Genomic DNA, 15,224 nt, shown 5'->3' with positions numbered 1-15,224 from the left:
TAGTCCAACATCTTAGAGTGCTCAACTACATTAATCCGGATTTATTAGTACTTTGTTTTAAATTTTATGTAAAATAAGCGTATTTAAACAAAGGTATTAAATTTATATAGTCTGATATTTAAAAAAAAGTTTAAGGATTGAAAAGAAATTTGAATTTTATTTACGTTTGGAGTGTGAGTTCAAGGACATTAATTGGAATAGCTATCTTGGGATAAAGTGTGATAAATGTTAAATAATAAAATGCTACATGGAAGGAAGTTTACACGCCACATGATGTTTTTTCTGTCTTAATCAAATATTATTCCCTTGGATTAAATGGCATTTTACGTATAATTAATATTTCTTTCCAATTGCGCCATAAAAAAACGATAATAAGGTCGCACAACAGGTACTACCAGGCTACTGCCGGAGTCTGTAGAGGAACGCCAGTGTGTGACGTCATCCTGTCAGCCTAGTCACTGCATCTGTTGCTATCTATCCTAGAGACTGTAGCGGAATCTCCCGTAAACAAGTGCGCGCTTTTAATAATTCTTTGATATGATATTTAAAATGTTTTCAAGCAACAACTGCAGATTGTGGATACTCATCTTTATTTTTGGAGGCATTCGAGGTAAGATTTTCTTTGTTGTTTTGTTGGTGTCATATTAACATACTTATCCCTTACAAAAAAGTTATCGAAAAAGAAAGCTTCCAAGTATTACACCATTTAGAACTTAAATTTTGTAAAGGATTGTGGCACATTTGCAAATGACTTTTGTAAAGGAGAACATGCACAATTGCTTAAAATGCTTTTAATAACACAATTTATTAAGAAAGTAAAAAATATGTTGTGCTTATGAAAATACATCTTTCATAACTAGGAATACGCTTATCAACTAATGATACATCGTAGTAAAATACAATATATTGTATTATAACAAATTTCATAGCACGTTATAATTAAATGATAATCGTGATGTGTTGTAGACAATATACAAAAAAATTCTCTAAAGTAACGAAAAAAATGTTTTAGAATGTGACTCTTTAAAGAATATCATTATATTTACCGAAGGAAATAAGTTATATAGGCATGTATCATGTAGAATAATGGTTAATGCTTGACAATGTAATATCATTGTCTCATAGGAGAAGGATAGATTTTCGGTTTTGTTTGCTACTGTTTGTGAAACATTTACATTCCTGCATATTCTCACCGTAAGAAGTACTTATTTCACAACCATGCCACTGCCAAAGACTCGTAAACCCCTAAGGATTATAGAACATGATGTCCAGGTAATGACAGTCGTTTTTCAGTTCCATCAAAGCATCCACATCACAAATTTAAGGCAGTTTAAGGATTGTCGGTTAAAATGTCCAAGCAAGTATCTGCTATTAACGATATAACAAATAAACATATTAAAATCTCTGAACATTGAACATAAAAACTGGCAGTATGTTTTAGTTTTCAATCTGGTCTTTGTATTTTTTCCTCCGTAATAAGTTCTGCCAAATACCGTGATTTGCAGTTTGACTCTGTGCGTATTATTGGGAGCTGCAGATCGGGCTGTTAATAATAGCTTCTAGATATACTAGCATATTCAAATTGATTCCGTATATTCAAGCTTGTTTTCACTGTGAAATTCAAAAAAGATACTGCGTCTTATTTTGACCTTAATAAGTGAATAACAATGGTATGGTAATTGCTACTCCAGTTTTGGTAGGGTTTGATTAGGCCAACAATGGATGAATTTGGATTACGCAACTACTGTACAGAACGGAAATCAAAAATTATATTTGTGTCTAGTATCAGAATAGGGATATTATAACTGAGGGTAACAAATGCTGTAAAATCTGAAGCTTGCCGAGGGATTTACACAATTATGAAATCCCGATGGTAGCATGTCCCTTTCCTTAATATGTACATAGTCTCATCATATGCATTTAAAAACATAAATTTTTGCACGACATTTTAACGTAAACCCCATTGTTTGTACCTTGAACACTAAAACCAGTCTGGTTTCTGGAATTGACGTTGCAATATTACCGAGAAATTGACCTTTTTGTTGATGCCATGACGTCACCAGATTGTATTGCACGGGTAGCCATGTAATACAGCCTTAGAGGACATAAGTGCATTGTATGGGTTAAATATTACACCTTTAGGTATGACAGAAATTATGTATACAGTATATACAGTAAACGTCTCTCTTGATTTACACCATTGTCCATATAAATGTTTTGTCAATAGCAATCAATTCTCTGTTTGGATTCAGTTTGAGAGAGAAAGAAATCTTAATGGTCAGATTTGATATGACATGTATTCTCGGCGATATCAATGACAGTTAATTAAGCTGTGTGTTGCGTTGTTATCGTCGGAGATTTTAACGTAACATCGTCCAGTGTTTAAGCGATAATCGTCAATAAATTAAAGAACGTTTACTCCTCAGGAACGCTTGGCTCTATTTACATTTAATCCTCGCTGAAGTGTTCATTTGCATATTTTTAATAAATATCAATATAAAAATCGGAGTCATTAACGGCCATAGGAAGACCAAGTTATTGACTTATATATCCAGTGACATTGTCCATGTCACATTTTCGTATATGTTACTAATGTTAGATGACAAGAAACAACTTTCAATGTTTAAAAATTAATAGGAAATTTTATCTCAACTTCTGTTGAGTTAATTTTCGCAATTTATGTTGATGCTTAATTGCTTCCAAATTGGTCGGTGTAGATGGTATGAAATATCTGATATCAGTGCTTATTTCTTATAAGATTTTATGAAACTCGTTTTAATGTTTGCTCTCATAAAATCTAGAATAAATATCTAGTAGTATATGGAGCGTAATTCATCATCGTCATTTTTGTAACGTGAAAACGCTTTGGAAACTAAGCCCAGTTCCAAAATACCACAAAACCAACAAAAAATCCAAACGTTCCAGGACTTTGCCCTTTCGTATTGCATAAAGTGCGGCTTCTATGTTAAAATTGCATCAGGTTGCTATAAAAGGCGTCATAACTGACATTTATGGTCGCATGTAATCACAATATTGCACTAGCTAGCCGGGATTTGTGGTCTGAAACACGATGTATTTAGTTAATCTCGGACAATGCTTGGAAAACGTGACGGAGTATCAATTACCGTCTCCAGATAGAAATACACATGCTGCAATAGCTCAAGTCAGGTGATTAGTTTTGTAGGCGTCTCTCCAACCATGTTTTAATATCTGCTTCGAATATGCTAAAGATCATTGTCAGAATTTAACAAAAGTCCAGGAATGAAAGCGAAGAAGCCGACGTCATCTGTTATTGTCACAAATGCTCCATTGAGAACTATTGTCCGAGACCTTGATCCATCAGTGGATATGTTGACATTTCATCGTAGAATATTTTCATTTAGACTTGACACAGACTTACTTCAAATTATTTTTAAGATTATCTTTTTCCTTCCGAGAGAGGTTACGAAATTAATAAATACGTTTGTTCATATCAGGCAAAGCTGTTTTCGTGGCATTACTGTTTAACTGTTATAGTATTTTACTTGGGCAGTAGTACACTGTAATTGCAGGAATCCCTGTTGAGTTTTCTTTTGCACTCAAACCTTCAGGGTGAAAAAAGGTCACTAAATACTGCTTAAAGGCAGTGTTATCGCCGGCTAAGTATAGCCAATGCGTAAATTCAACAACTGAAAAATCTTAATAAGATTTAAATTGATTTGCATTCGACTTTGCCTTCATTTTCTGTCAGTCACAGTGTAATTTTGGATATTTTACTCCTGCTATCTCACGTGGTAGTCTGACCAGCCAATTATTTGTCAGAATGAAAGGTCACATGACTTAACACGTCAAACTCGGCACACGAGGTGTTGGAGGTGATCAGACAATTTGTTAAGTCGTACATCTAAATGCAATACAGGTGTTTCGTGTGACTGTTCAGTAAACAGTCAAAACTCTTTTCCTCAGGTTCCAACCACAGGAACTGTTTCCCTACGCCTCTAACATCTAGGGGAAAGTTTTGCCTGCTGACAGATAAGGCAATGAACTATGTTTTCCGTATTTCCCCAATCCCATATTCATAAAAAATGTGTTCAGGCATTGTAACGATAATAAACAGCAAAATGAATACCTGGTCGGGGCTACAACCGGAGGGCTTTCCTGAGAGGAATGTTCGGGAAATGCCATAGTTACGTCAGTATGTGTATACAGAACATCTGATTGTTGGAGAACAATTCTGAGAGCGTCTTAGCGAACAACAGGTAAACAGGTCTGTTACAGGTTCCAAAAAAAAACAACAACAACATTGCAGGTAGCCTATCCGAAACAGTATCATCAGCTTTACCCCGCGTCTAAGCATTCAAAATAGGCCTACACATACCATGCAAACACTGTCTATCCTCCGTTATATAAATTAACTATGACTATGAAAAATTTAGTCCATATCGAGACCGATAAATACATTACAACAATTCAGCAGCTCAACGGTCATACCATCACTTCCCTGACAACGATACACACCGGTACATGTAGTCGTTCTTACGACGCAAAATCTTATCGAGGCGTGAACTAGAAGTAGTCCGAACCTGCACTGCGTTTGTATTCATGCGTGACTTCAAAACCTGCACTGCGTTTGTATTCACACGTCATTGCGATTACGCTCATTTGAACGTAACTTCCCTCCCATTGACTAAATAGGGGCATGTGTAAATATATAAAATTCCATTGTTGAGTTGTAAAACCGTTGTTAAAATAAGAGTTTCTGTTACTGCGGTTACTGAAGCATACCTTGCAGCTTAACGTTACTTGTGAACCAGCAAACTCCCTTTAATCTTTATCAATGTTATCGAAACTTATTTTGTTTTAAGATTTTTATTCCGAAAGTTTACTGAAGTCAGAAATCAAACACAGGAGACAGTAGTGCTAGTCGTCCAATAGTGATCAGACCTCAGGTCAGTCTAGGACATGCCAAGTAGTGATCAAGGGGAGTAGGGAAAGGGGACATTTCTCTTTCACATCTGAGTTAAATCCCTTCTGTTTTACAAATGACAGATATTTAACGTATTCAAATATAAAGATTAGAATCAGATGACAGATACTAAGCGTATTCAAAGATCGAAGGAGAGAATCAGATATATATGCTAAATCTAATTACAAACAGACACAAATTATTCAATTGAACAGTTAAACATAACCTGGAGATTACAAACTAAACTTATAAACACTGCATAGATATCGATTTGAAGTTGTTTCGCCGAGCGATTCGATCACGGTGCTTTGTTAATAAGGTATAACCAAACAAAGAACATTCAGTAAAGATTCTGAATCCTGTTCACGTGAAGTAGTCAACAATGTTTAAATAAAGAAGAAACAGTATATGTAAACTTACAGTCTTTAGACATATCTAAACAAGTCACTGTTTGTTTCTTCACAAATATTAACAAAATGAATACCTTTCGGTATAATACACAATATATGTCCGATATATCTCCCCGGTGACAGGGTGATATGACAGTTTGTTTACACGCAGATGTCAACCCCCCTCCCCCTCGGGTAAGCGTTTCATTGGTAATGCCAGCAAAAAGATCCGTGACGTCAGAACCTAATAATATGTGTATTAGAAATAACTGTACATATTGGATTTCTTTTTCATTTTAGATATTAAAATAATTCAATGTAGATTATTAGTGGTATATGATTTCATATGATAATTTATAGTTTTTATTTTTACTCTCCAAGGCTCTCAAAAATAAAATCGTTTCAGACTCGTTTCATACGAATTCGACATCCGTTTCAGATTCCATACGTATTGCTTATTCTTAACACAATTTGCTTCAGTAATCTTTATCAACAAAGACACTAAAGCCTTAGTCATAAATCGGTTAACAACTAACTCATACCCTAAGAAACATCAAATTGATTAATAAAAAATATTTTATGCTTGTACGATCGTAAACGTTTCCAGAATCACCAATAAATATCTGGCGCCTCGGTGTACTGTCGACTGTTTTGTGATGTTTTATCCTACCAGAAGTCATCGTATGGGACTTTATTCACTTTTTAATATTTGTACTATTCCCACGCATATTTCTTATATAGATTTATACAGAGAGAATAAAGATAGTTAAAGAGAAATTAAATGAGGCTCTATGTCTAGCAATAGAAAATAGTTATATACATATAATAACCACGACCTTTTACAATTATATATTCCTTTAATTTCGAATAAAATACATGAAAATCCACTATTAAATTTAATGTTTTTATTATATTAAACGATTTATATCTTTATTTTAAAATCGTATTTTATCATGTGCACATTGACTATTGAATTCAGAAAAAAGTCATTTTCCCTACTGATATCTTCAAAAATGTTTTAGATATCCATTTTTGCAAAAAATAAATTAGGAAATAAGCATTGTAAATATCAACTATATATCGTGCTTGTTCAAGATAAGAATAATGGGATAGAAATACACTAGCGTAACATCAATCCAATATTATAAGACATTCGAGCAGTTTGTATACCTTGAAGGAAAGATACATAAAAACAAATATGTAGAATAGCAGAAAGTGACGATGCCTAATTAAGCATTAAACCGCCTTCTTGGGGATTTTTATGGTCCTATAATTCTCCCATTCTCCTAGGATTGCAGACAAATTGAATAACGCGCGTTATGTCTAATGCTGAAAATGCTTCTATACGGTTATTATGAAATTCATTCTTGTTTTGTTTTTCTGACTCACAATATTTAACGAAATTATGTGATCAATCCCCTTTTTGTTTTCGTAACCCCTCCCGAGAGAGATATATGTTTTTTTTTCTCTTGAGCAATAGATCTTTGTTTGTCTGAAAACGTTATTAACGTATACACAGTAATCTTATTACCATTTAAAGCTATAAACTAGCGACTTGTTTGTACAACATAACCTTATTTGTCTGGGGAATTGAGTTGGTATGTACAGAGTTAGCTATACATATGTTGAAACTCATCCACTCATAACAATATCGCTACAAACAGTCAGCAATTTTGGTAGTGACACTTTGATTTGCATTTAAAGTGGATTAATTAAAAGAAAATGAAGCTTCTTGTTTTCATGTTCGTATAGTTCTAGTTATTAAGGATATAAATTGATGTGTCTATGGAATTTAGGCGACGTTCTCTAAATTGGACATTTATTCCGTTCTGGTTTTAATTTTATTGATTACAAAGAATAACAAATATCAGGGCACGGCTTCAAATTGATCGACTTTTGCAAATGATTCAATATTTTTTTTCACATTTATTTTTATTCTTTTTCTTTATGTGGCCTTCTTCATTTTTCCATTATCAACATTCGATGACCCTTGATATCACCGATGTGTCCTAGAAGGTAGAAATATATACAGAAATTATTAAAATATGTTGTTTTTTCTCTCAACAATTTATTCTCCATATTGGAAAAGTATGTTAGAGGCATAAGTATTTATGAACATTTGTACTTTGATAGGGGTTACTACTGGGGTGTCGTTGGATCAACTCTCTGAATATAGAACTAAATACTTGTTTTTCACATTGCTCTGTTTTTCTTCCTGATGCTTTCTGGACTATGATAATGACCCTGGTCATCTTGAGTACAATGTATGTTAGATATGGAAAAGAAAGTAAAAACTAAAGTACAACCACTCATGTTAACCCCTCATACATTTACTACACTGTACAGCGTGTTATACAGACAAAACCATCCTAAAGTACCGCCGCCGAGATAGGGTGTCAGCCAGTGCTTACGCAGCAAAGTCTTTTCATCTGCGAAAAATCAACAAAAAATAAAAAATAGCACATTCGTTTTGATCTTCATGTATAGAATATTAATGCACAATGCCTTAGAATAAACATTTTTGTTAATGCAAACTTTTCGGCAACTTTTTATTTTTACATTTCATGATCAAAAGTCGAATCAAATATTAAAGGTATCATCATCGGTAGTATGCGTTCATGGATTGTTACTACAATGTGCTGAAATCATTAAATTACCCTAATTGATTCTTATACTCTGAATATCAACTTAAGCTCAGCATAAAGGAAACGTGACTGTATAGAGTATATGTGACTAGACACACTGTATAGACAGGCGATCTGCTGTCAGATATAGATGGACAGGGACGGTATTGTTTCATGGGATGGTGTGTCATGCATCCCTCTATATGACATTTCATATGAAGACCTAATCCAAAAGAATTCGCTGGTGGATCGCGAAATCAGGACTGTTAATCGATTGTTAAAAAAATACTCGATAACAAATCGTGAGATGTTCACATGACGCAGCCACAAAAAAGGCATTGCCCTTGGCAAGCGTTTCTGCTAATGAGCCATACGTTCATATGGAGCTATCGATCAAACTTTCTTTAAGACCTAACCTATTCCGATTTGTAAATTGTAGCTTTAGGATTCTACTTCACGAACTGGAATTAGATTGACACCAGCAAGAATGAATTGCTCTTTTTATTTTGTTCGACAATACATCTCATTAACCTTGTTTATTGTGTTTATAGAAATCCAATACGCAATGTAAGAGGAGAAAAAGTTTTGAAAAATATTTTACCTAAGTCGTCCGTATTATTTTACATAACCTAAAGCGAGATGTAAGAAATAAATTAATCACGAATGCAGCTTTTTGATATTACTTAACGTTTACATGCGGAATCTATGAAATTTCTTTTGACCACTAAATTCGAATATTATCACAAACTGGCAATGAATCTACAGAATTTCGCGTTTACGCCAGCAATGGCTGCAACAAATATCGGACCTGTCATTCAAAATCTTGCATTGTTTGATGTAAAGCCATTAAAAGATTGGAAACCATTTTTGGCAGGAGATGTTGTTTGTGTGAAAGAGAGTTAGCGAAGAAACGCTATCTGATGATAAGGTTATATCAATAAACTTAGGCCATGATATGTAACGTAAACAGTGGTACACCTGACCTAGCTCCTCCCTGACGCCAACAGTTCTACTGTATAAAAGTCCACTTCGCCATAATCTCATAAAGACATTCTCGGTCGATCTGATATTGTAGAACGATTGATAAATTGATGATGTTCGTCAAAGTGTAAATTATTGGCGACATTTCTGGGCATATGCATTCATTACCAACCCGTTAGTAACGGCTGGGTATCCACATTATATCTGAAACGAAGCTTACATATGTCATGTACATATCTACGCCAACATGTTTTGTGCTGCGCAGTAGCAAAGCTGTGTTTTAGATGGAGGGATAGTTTCTATGAAAAACATCGCCACAGGCTAGCCGACCATCTGTAAATAAGAGGAAATCCCACAAACATCAAACTCACTACCGCTAATGATCAGTTTGTGGTGGTATTTGTTCGGTATTCATTGTATCTTCAACGATGATGGAATGTGTCGATGTCAAGAAGTCATAGCTGTTCTGGACACTCCGCAAATTCCAAAATGTCAAACATCTTAATACACACTGTACTTCGTAGTCCTCTATGGTACTGAAAACGGTGGTAATTAAGACAGAATATTAAAGATTGGCGACAATGAATGTCACAATACTCCATGAATGTATAAATCAAAATTAAAGTAAAACTATTGTCCGTCGTCTTCAACAACTTGCACTATCATCATCATAACCAACATCATCACCATGATCATCACCGCCTTCATTATTATTATCATCATCATCATCGTCATCATCATCATCATATTGTTTTTCTCTCAAGATGATCTTTTTAAATTATATAAAATGATTCAACGGATATTAAACGTTTTATTTGAAATGTGAATAAAAAAAATACAGCAGTTATTACATAGAAAATCAACTTTTTGTATTTTCATTAATATCAGTTCATGTTAAAACACAAACTAAGTTAATTCTATTTGACGTTTTTGAGATTGTCGGATTTATTTCATAATAACAAATGATAGATTTAGAGAAGAAGCTGGAATTAGCTACCTTAAAAATACGTTGGTACCACGAAGTCGAACGCTTTGAACGGTTTACTTCTTTATAACTATCACAAATCGAAGTGCTTTGTCATATTGACAGACGATCCATCATGCTCCTGTTACAAAAAATTATCCACTGACGCACACCCAGCTATAAACAATAAACGATAATACCAATATAAACACTTACTCATGCAATGTACTGAGAGATGATTCATAACTAAAATAACTTTACTTACAGATATTCTGATATACAAACATTGCATAAATAAACTAATATTGTATAAACTAACAAACATTGTATAAATTAACTAACATTGTATTAACAAACATTGTATAAACTAACAACGTATAAACAAACATTGTATAAACAACCATTGTATTAACAAACATGGTATAAACTAACATTGTACAAACAAACATTGTATAAACTAACAATGTATAAACAAACATTGTATAAACAACATTGTATAAACTAACATTGCGCAAACAAGCATTGTATAAATTAATATTGTATAAACAAACATTGTATAAATTAACCGTGTATAAACAAACATTGTATAAACAAACCATATATAAACAACATTGTATGAACAAACATTGTATAAATTAACTAATATTGTATTAACAAACATTATATAAACTAACATTGTGTAAACAAACATTGTATAAACTAATCTTCTATCGTTACATCTTAATCAATTTCATTTAATGCAATAGTTCTGATCTGCACGAGTTTTGTAATATTACTGTAAGTTGATATTTTTTGCATATTTCGCAGTAAAATCAGTAAAAGCATAACGGAATAAACGCCGTCACCAAAACACATAGCCAGCAATGGTATATACAAACAAATGATCAATTTACTTTCATGTAACTGCATAAGATTAACAATTTTGAAGTTTGCAAATATTACTGTGTTTGTTGATTACCTTCCGACGTAATTGTCTCACCTAAACATACTTAATCGATGCCTGCTCGACAAATCTAGAGCAATCCCTTAAACCGCTCTACAACCATTACACTGTATCAACACACTGCCCAATACATAGTAAATTAATTTTATTAGACAAAGAAATGTGCATTTTCTGCCTTGACAACAAACCTCGTGTAATGTAGACATGTATCTAACAATTGTTTCGCAAACGAAAATGTTTCTGATATCCTTCTGATTTAATTCTTATTCTTGGACATTCGTCCTGATATAAACCTGGCTGGTGGTAACTTATAAACAATTGTCTTGATAATAGCCTTGATGGTGTAGTGTTTTGTAAATGTGTGAACTTGCTGTCGGGATCATCTGGACACTTGCCATTATTTGGCCCTATCCTTGTTGTGGTACTGAACCAATTAAAACAAAAACCCGGAAACACGTTTAATACCACGTGAGAGACCCATTATGCCGATGTACAAATTACGCAATTTCAGCAACATTTCATTCACACAAGTGCATTTCATCTTAAAAACTGATCTAGCATATGGCGCAGATTCCACCTTTTCGATGCTTCAAATCTACGACATCAGCATTTTCTGATTTCGCTAGTTTAATCGATTTAAGAACATCTAAATCTGTTCTAGTAGGTAAATGTATCAATTGTACTTGATGAAAGTTTTGCCTAGTATTTACGACATTAAGTATCGACATGAGGCCATATTTTAAAATAAGGACCTCTTTTAGGGAGGAGACCTGTCTACAACATTCATTTAGGGAGGAGACCGGTCTACAACATTCATTTAGGGATGAGACCTATCTACAACAATCATTTAGAGAGGAGACCTATCTACAACATTCCTTTAGGGGGGAGACCTATCTACAACATTCATTTAGGGAGGAGACCTATCTACAACATTCATTTAGGGAGGAGACCTATCTACAACATTCATTTAGGAGGAGACCTATCTACAACATATTCATTTACATTTAGGAGGAGACCTATCTACAACATTCATTTAGGGGGGAGACCTATCTACAACATTCATTTAGGGAGGAGACCTATCTACAACATTCATTTAGGGAGGAGACCTATCTACAACATTCATTTAGGGAGGAGACCTATCTACAACATTCATTTAGGGAGGAGACCTATCTACAACATTTATTTAGGGAGGAGACCTATCTACAACATTCATTTAGGGAGGAGACCTATCTACAACATTCATTTAGGGAGGAGACCTATCTACAACATTCATTTAGGGAGGAGACCTATCTACAACATTCATTTAGGGAGGAGACTATTCATTTAGGGGGGAGACCTATCTACAACATTCATTTAGGGAGGAGACCTATCTACAACATTCATTTAGGGAGGAGACCTATCTACAACATTCATTTAGGGAGGAGACCTATCTACAACATTCATTTAGGGAGGAGACCTATCTACAACATTCATTTAGGGAGGAGACCTATCTACAACATTCATTTAGGGAGGAGACCTATCTACAACATTCATTTAGGGAGGAGACCTATCTACAACATTCATTTAGGGGGGAGACCTATCTACAACATTCATTTAGGGAGGAGACCTATCTACAACATTCATTTAGGGGGGAGACCTATCTACAACATTCATTTAGGGAGGAGACCTATCTACAACATTCATTTAGGGAGGAGACCTATCTACAACATTCATTTAGTGAGGAGACCTATCTACAACATTCATTTAGGAAGGAGACCTATCTACAACATTCATTTAGGGGGGAGACCTATCTACAACATTCATTTAGGGGGAGACCTATCTACAACATCTACAACATTCATTTAGGGAGGAGACCTATCTACAACATTCATTTAGGGGGGAGACCTATCTACAACATTCATTTAGGGGGGAGACCTATCTACAACATTCATTTAGGGAGGAGACCTATCTACAACATTCATTTAGGGAGGAGACCTATCTACAACATTCATTTAGGGAGGAGACCTATCTACAACATTCATTTAGGAGGAGACCTACTACACATTCATTTATTTAGGGAGGAGACCTATCTACAACATTCATTTAGGGAGGAGACCTATCTACAACATTCATTTAGGGAGGAGACCTATCTACAACATTCATTTAGGGAGGAGACCTATCTACAACATTCATTTAGGGAGGAGACCTATCTACAACATTCATTTAGGGAGGAGACCTATCTACAACATTCATTTAGGGAGGAGACCTATCTACAACATTCATTTAGGGAGGAGACCTATCTACAACATTCATTTAGGGGGGAGACCTATCTACAACATTCATTTAGGGAGGAGACCTATCTACAACATTCATTTAGGGGGGAGACCTATCTACAACATTCATTTAGGGAGGAGACCTATCTACAACATTCATTTAGGGAGGAGACCTATCTACAACATTCATTTAGGGGGGAGACCTATCTACAACATTCATTAGGGAGGAGACCTATCTACAACATTCATTTAGGGGGAGACCTATCTACAACATTCATTTATAGGGAGGAGACCTATCTACAACATTCATTTAGGGGGGAGACCTATCTACAACATTCATTTAGGGGGGAGACCTATCTACAACATTCATTTAGGGGGGAGACCTATCTACAACATTCATTTAGGGGGGAGACCTATCTACAACATTCATTTAGGGGGGAGACCTATCTACAACATTCATTTAGGGAGGAGACCTATCTACAACATTCATTTAGGGAGGAGACCTATCTACAACATTCATTTAGGGAGGAGACCTATCTACAACATTCATTTAGGAAGGAGACCTATCTACAACATTCATTTAGGGAGGAGACCTATCTACAACATTCATTTAGGGAGGAGACCTATCTACAACATTCATTTAGGGGGGAGACCTATCTACAACATTCATTTAGGGGGGAGACCTATCTACAACATTCATTTAGGGGAGAGACCTATCTACAACACCTATCTACAACATTTTTAGGGAGGAGACCTATCTACAACATTCATATTTTAGGGAGGAGACCTATCTACAACATTCATTTAGGGAGGAGACCTATCTACAACATTCATTTAGGGGGGAGACCCTATCTACAACATTCATTTAGGGAGGAGACCTATCTACAACATTCATTTAGGGGGAGACCTTCTACAACATAGGGAAGGAGACCTATCTACAACATTCATTTAGGGAGGAGACCTATCTACAACATTCATTTAGGGAGGAGACCTATCTACAACATTTCATTTAGGGAGGAGACCTATCTACAACATTTATTTAGGCGTGGAACCTATCTACAACATTCAATTAGCGAGGATACCTATCTACATAACATTCATTTAGGGGGAGACCTATCTACAACATTCATTTAGGAGAATATACTACCTTTCACATTACAGGAGACCCATCTACATTCATTTAGGAGGAAACCATATCTACAACATTCATTTAGGGAGGAGACCTATCTACAACATTCATTTAGGGGGTGAGACCTATCTACAACATTCATTAGGGGGAGACCTATCTACAACATTCATTTAGGGGGGAGACCTATCTACAACATTCATTATATCTACAACTTCATTTAGGGGGGAGACCTATCAGTTTACAACCTATTCATTTAGGGAGGAGACCTATCTACAACATTCTTTTAGGGGGGAGACCTATCTTACAACATTCATTAGTGAGGGAGAGACCTATCTACAACATTCCATTTAGGAGAGGAGACCTTATCTACAACATTCATTTAGGGACCATCTACAAGAATCATTTAGGGGTGGTAGACCTATCTACAACATTCATTTAGGGAGGAGACCTATCTAACAACATTTCATTTAGGGTGAGGAGACCCATCTCTAGCAACATTCATATAGGGAGGAGACCTATCTACAACATTCATTTAGGTGAGGATACCTATCTACAACATTCAGTTTAGGTGAGGAGACCTATCTACAACATTTATTCTCCACAACATTTATTTTAGGGAGGAGACCTATCTTCATATTTTAGGAGTAGACCTTAACATTTATTTAGGGGAGACCTATCTACAACATTCATTTAAGGAGGAGACCCTATTCGTATTTAGGGAGGAGACCTATCTACAACATTCATTTAGGGAGGAACTAATCATTTAGTAGGAGACCTATCTACAACATTCATTTAGGGAGGAGACCTATCTACAACATTCATTTAGGGGGGAGACCTATCTACAACATTCATTTAGGGGGGAGACCTATCTACAACATTCATTTAGGGGGGAGACCTATCTACAACATTCATTTAGGGGAGGAGACCTATCCTACAACATTCATAGTCAGGAGACCTATTTACAACATTCCATTTATCATGAGAAACCTATCTAACA

General features: G+C 35.2%; 1 protein-coding gene across 1 annotated transcript in view; it reads left to right on the top strand.

Moving 5' to 3' along the window:
- The first annotated feature begins 481 nt into the window (after positions 1-481).
- Positions 482-15,224, top strand: part of LOC138315937 (neuronal acetylcholine receptor subunit alpha-7-like) — a 72,993-nt gene continuing 58,250 nt past the window's right edge. The window contains exon 1 of the mRNA XM_069257355.1: positions 482-610. Within this exon, the coding sequence (XP_069113456.1) occupies positions 538-610 (73 nt within the window). The 5' untranslated portion in view covers positions 482-537. The remainder of the gene's footprint in view (positions 611-15,224) is intronic.

This window comes from Argopecten irradians, chromosome 2 (assembly GCF_041381155.1).
Source record: "Argopecten irradians isolate NY chromosome 2, Ai_NY, whole genome shotgun sequence".
Taxonomy (NCBI): Eukaryota; Metazoa; Mollusca; class Bivalvia; order Pectinida; family Pectinidae; genus Argopecten; species Argopecten irradians.
The sequence above is the reverse complement of the archived record's forward strand: the minus strand, read 5'-3'. Positions and strand labels throughout refer to the sequence as shown.